General features: G+C 44.2%; 1 protein-coding gene across 1 annotated transcript; it reads right to left on the bottom strand.

Annotated features, from left to right (window-relative positions):
* Positions 1 to 3,178: 3,178 nt before the first annotated feature.
* LOC122645663 (low affinity inorganic phosphate transporter 3-like) lies at positions 3,179 to 4,747 on the bottom strand. Its single transcript, XM_043838982.1, has one exon. It carries the CDS (start codon positions 4,742 to 4,744, stop codon positions 3,179 to 3,181), a length of 1,566 nt encoding a protein of 521 aa, XP_043694917.1. The 5' UTR covers positions 4,745 to 4,747.

Genomic DNA, 4,747 nt, shown 5'->3' with positions numbered 1-4,747 from the left:
CGCACTCACTTGCAAACAGTTGGTCAGTCATCCCAACTCTATCTATTTCAGCTTGCACCGATTCCAAGGCATTCTTAGTTGTTCTCATCTGCACCTCAAAGTTTGGAAAGGTCTCTCTTGCCCATGCCCTCAAAGTAGGCTTTAGCCTTTTTAACTTCTGAGACAGGATAAAAGGAGAAGAGCCACTGATCCACTCCTTCCACGAAGCTTCCACCACGCCCATGAAGGACTGATGCTCTAACCAAAATCTCTGAAAAATGAAGGGGGAGTTAACAGGCCTAGCAATTGATTCAGACACCACAAACAATGGAGCATGGTTAGAGACAGCCCCAGTAAGCACCTGTTGTGAACAATCCCCAAAAGCCGCAAGCCACGAATCATTACAAAAGCTTCTATCCAAGACCGCAGACACATGACCACTCCTTCTATTATTCGTCCAAGTGAATTTACGCCCTTGGGAGGGAACTGGCAAGAGCGAACATGCATCCACCATAGCACCAAACTCTACCGCAGACCCCAAGCTAAAAGCCCCCGAACCTTTTTTTTCATGCGATTCCAAAGTAGCATTGAAGTCCCCAACAACAAGCCAAGGCATCGAATCCATTGGAGCCAACATTCCCATTTCCACCCACAAGTCCCTTCTCAACGCTCTCAAGCATTTCGCATGAATAAAGCTCACTTGAACTGTCCTATGAATCCAATAAACTGTCACTGTTAATTGCTGTTCCGACTCCATCACCACTGAGGGCTTCACAAGACCCCGTTTCCACACAACCCAAAGGTTAGGAACTTTATTAACGCGCTTGTTCACCAAAAAATTCACCTCAAAGCCCAGCCTATTAAAGAATAGCAAAGGAAAACTTGAAGCATCCACCATTGGTTCAACAATACAAACAATATCAGGATTTTTCATGCCAGTATTCGAGTGGTAGGGCTAGAAATCTGATCCAGACCAATTTCCTCGGAGCAGCCTTGTCTTGAAAGTTGAACCGAGGCCTCCATCGTTGGAAAGAGATAGTCTGCGACCCCACTCACAACAAGCCCCTTCTCCATAGTTTAACCATATCTCCCTCCAGTTCAAACCTAGCCAGAAAGTACCCTTTACCCAATGGCGAAAAGGACACCCTCCCTTTCAACTGCCAAGAAGATCTAGCAGCAGCTCTTATATCATCCATTGAAATAAAACGAAAGTTTGTTCTGCCGATAAGGGCTTTCTCAAAACCCTTCAACTCTTCCTCATAAGCCTCTTGGGGTATAACCACCTTGGTGCAATTTCCAGCTTTTATCGGATCCGACAGATCAGCCAGTACAGGCAGAGGGCCTCTCACTGCTCGCGCAAACGATTTCACCAAAGGGGGCCTGACCAGAGCACCACTTTCCTCCCCACCAGGCGCCCCCTTCTCCTGCTGTGTCCCGACTACCTCTTTGGACATCGGCTTGAAGAAATCAAGAATTCTCAATTGTTTCCCACTATCTGGCGGCTTTCCTCCCCCCGGATCCGGCGGCGCCGCCTCACCCACCAAGTCACAAACTTCACGAACCACACTCATCTCTCTACTCACCCAGTTTTCAATGGAAGAGAATCGACTTCAGCATCTATTCAATACTGAATTTCCCAGCATGAAACTGAGAGGCCATATCCACAGCAAATGATGTTTCAGTCACACCTATGACTTAGGACATTTAACTTGCTTCAATCCCTAAATGTAGAGACAAGGGTGTTACCCCAATGATTGTCCTAAAAATCACCATAGCAACGGTCTTCTTTCTCGAGTCAATTCAAGGTTGAAGGGTTGGAAAATAAAGTTTCTGATTTGTGCTAGTAAATAAGTCCTTATCCAATCAACTCTTGCAGTCATGCCTCAGTACTTCATGTCCTTCTTCTAACTTCCCACATCTATTCTCACCAATCTAGATTCTAAGAGTAAGCAGTTTTCTAGTTGTAGACACTGCATTTTGACACCTTGGGAAATCGTTTTGGCGATGATGATTCAGATCCAGCTTTCTGCTGTAGTGATAATGGCAAAAATTATCAAATTACCCCCACCCTAGTTTATGCACCCAGAGCACATTGAATTTCTCAAATAGATCCAAGACCCTTAGGATAACCTTATTTAACCATTTTAGGATGTTGCGTGAAATTTCACCAAATTCCGGTACTTTTTAAAATATATATGATCATTTTGCCCCGTACTCTCCTTGATTTTCGAACCACCTTGGTTTGAGCCAAGACTCTCCATCTAGCCTTTTATGGCTATATTAAGCCTGCACGTAAACTTTCATGCAATTTTGGTTTCATTTGGACGTCGATCAGTGTGAAACATATTTTTTACACTTTTCTCGATTTTTATGCATTATTCGACAAAATCCAGCCACATCAACCTTACAGATGGAAAGTATGTATCGATACTTTCATGAAGATATATATGTGGTGCGTCAAAATCGGCCTCACTGATTGGAAGATTGTAAAGTTTGAACGTAAGCCCTTAAAATGAAATCTTTTATTTAAAATAATTTTTTTTCTTAAAATAGAACCCGGGTTGACACAAGTCAGCTAGGGCCAGATTGAGACAGCACAATCTTAAACGTTGGACGTCCAAATCCAGAACTGGAACCAAATTTGGGATGCGATCATCTTTGAAATCAAAGCAAAGATTGGTCATGGACTCCTTAGCATAGGAACTGGGACATTATGTCCTCTTAAAATATAGTCCCTCCTACACAAAGGAGGGAGTCCTCTTGATATGTATTCGATTTTTTTTTTTAAAAAAAACAACTTTCTAAGTGGGTGCTCCAGTTTGGGGCTTCTACTCACCACCGGGTAGATAGAGAATTTAAGTGCAACAAATCTAATGGAACAGTTTAAATATTTACTTCACAAAGAAAGAAATAACTCTTTTTTTTTTTTGGTAAGAAGAAAGAAATAACTCTTAAAAACTAACTAAACCGCAAGCAAAACAACAAAAACTGATGATTGAATGAAATTTTTTTTTTTCAATTCAAGTCATATCACTGATATTTCATTATAATCAAAAGAGTAGGAGAACTCAAACACACACAAATCAAGGGTGCCCTTCTTCACATAGGAATAAGAAGGGCATGGACATTACAACCGTATGTATTACATGAAAAATATCCACCGGACCAATTAAAGAAAAGAAAAGAAATTAGTTAAGGATTAAGCATTCTCCTCTATCCCAGTTCCTTCTTCAGACTCGGCGGCATCACCGGATATTTCCTCAAGAGATTTTCCCTTGGCATCGGGCACCAAAAACGTAAAAATCAATCCCAAGAAGTCGGTTGCAGCAAGCAAGTAAAATGTGTTTTGTATACCGATACCAGCAGGCGCATTCCCTGCGGCATACACGAAGCCGAATGCCCCGACGATTGCCCCAGCCTTACCAGATGCTGCCGATATACCATGGCAAGTTGACCTAAATCTCGCCGGGAATATTTCCGCAGGCACCACAAAAGTTGTTGCATTAGGCCCGAAATTGGAAAAGAAGAAAGTGAACGCATACATGACCACGAAGCCAGCTTGGTGCCCAGTCTTCCAGTAAGTGTAAGGAATGGCAAGTCCAAGCATGAAGGCCATCATGAAGAAGAAACCCATCAATTGAATTACAAACCTACCAATGTAATCAATGAAAGCGACCGTAAACCAATACCCAGGAATGGTACCACAAAGAGCAATGATGGTTTGTGCCCTCGCAATCATGTACATCTCTTGAATTGCACTCATGGTCTGTGGAGCAGGGAGCCAATTCACTGCGGTGAAGATGTCCTTCTGGAACAGACTCTGACTGTAAAACGCAATGTCTAGGAAGAACCATGTTGTGGAGGTTCCAAGTAAGTGAAGCCCATGTCGACGAAGGAATTCTTTAGAGAAAAACCCATATGAGTTGGAGGCCGACATTGCCATCCTCTCCACTTTGTCTGGCTCTGCTTCCAACTCCACTTGCAACACCGTCACCATATCCGCAGCTGCCTTTTTAGCATTCCGGGCGACAAGGGCGGTGTAACGAGCGGTCTCAGGCATCTTCATACGCCAATAGTAAGTAAGTGCTGCAGGAAGGGCACCCACCATCAATATTATTCTCCAGGCGTAGTCGGCCTGTGGCACAGTGGAGGCGGCTGCGTTAATGTCGTAAGCCGGAGCAGGGTAAGAGGCGTTGAATGCTGAAGAAACGATGAGAGCAATGATTCCACTGAATAAGTATCCAAAGCCTTGCATGGCGAAGACTGCAGCAATGAAAGCACCTCGGGTCTTCTTGTTAGCATACTCGGACATTATGGTAGCTGACAATGGGTAGTCACCTCCAATGCCGAAACCTAACCAGAACCTGAAGAAACACAAGGTAGCCACCACTCCATTGGCTGTGGAACCAAAGGAAAGGCCAGAGGCAATAGAGCAGACGACCATGAGCATAAGTGTGACACCATAGACACGCTTTCGACCCATCTTGTCACCGAGCCAGCCAAAGAAGAGCTGGCCGGCTAGGGTGCCAACGAGGGCCACACCAGTGACGGCTGAGTTAGCACTGTTGGATAATACACCAGGGGTAGTTGATCCAGGTGTGTAGTAATAAATGCGACCAATCAATTTGGTGATGAGGGAAACACAGAAGAGGTCATAGGAGTCGGTGAAGAAACCCATACCAGCAACCACAATTGCAGTGAAGTGGTATAACTGGGTCTTCGCCACATCAAGTGCTTTAAGCACTTGTAGCTCTTCCCTAGCCATGCT

This window comes from Telopea speciosissima, chromosome 11 (assembly GCF_018873765.1).
Source record: "Telopea speciosissima isolate NSW1024214 ecotype Mountain lineage chromosome 11, Tspe_v1, whole genome shotgun sequence".
Lineage (NCBI taxonomy): Eukaryota > Viridiplantae > Streptophyta > Magnoliopsida > Proteales > Proteaceae > Telopea > Telopea speciosissima.
Note: the sequence above shows the minus strand (reverse complement) of the source record. Positions and strands in the feature narration are given on the sequence as shown.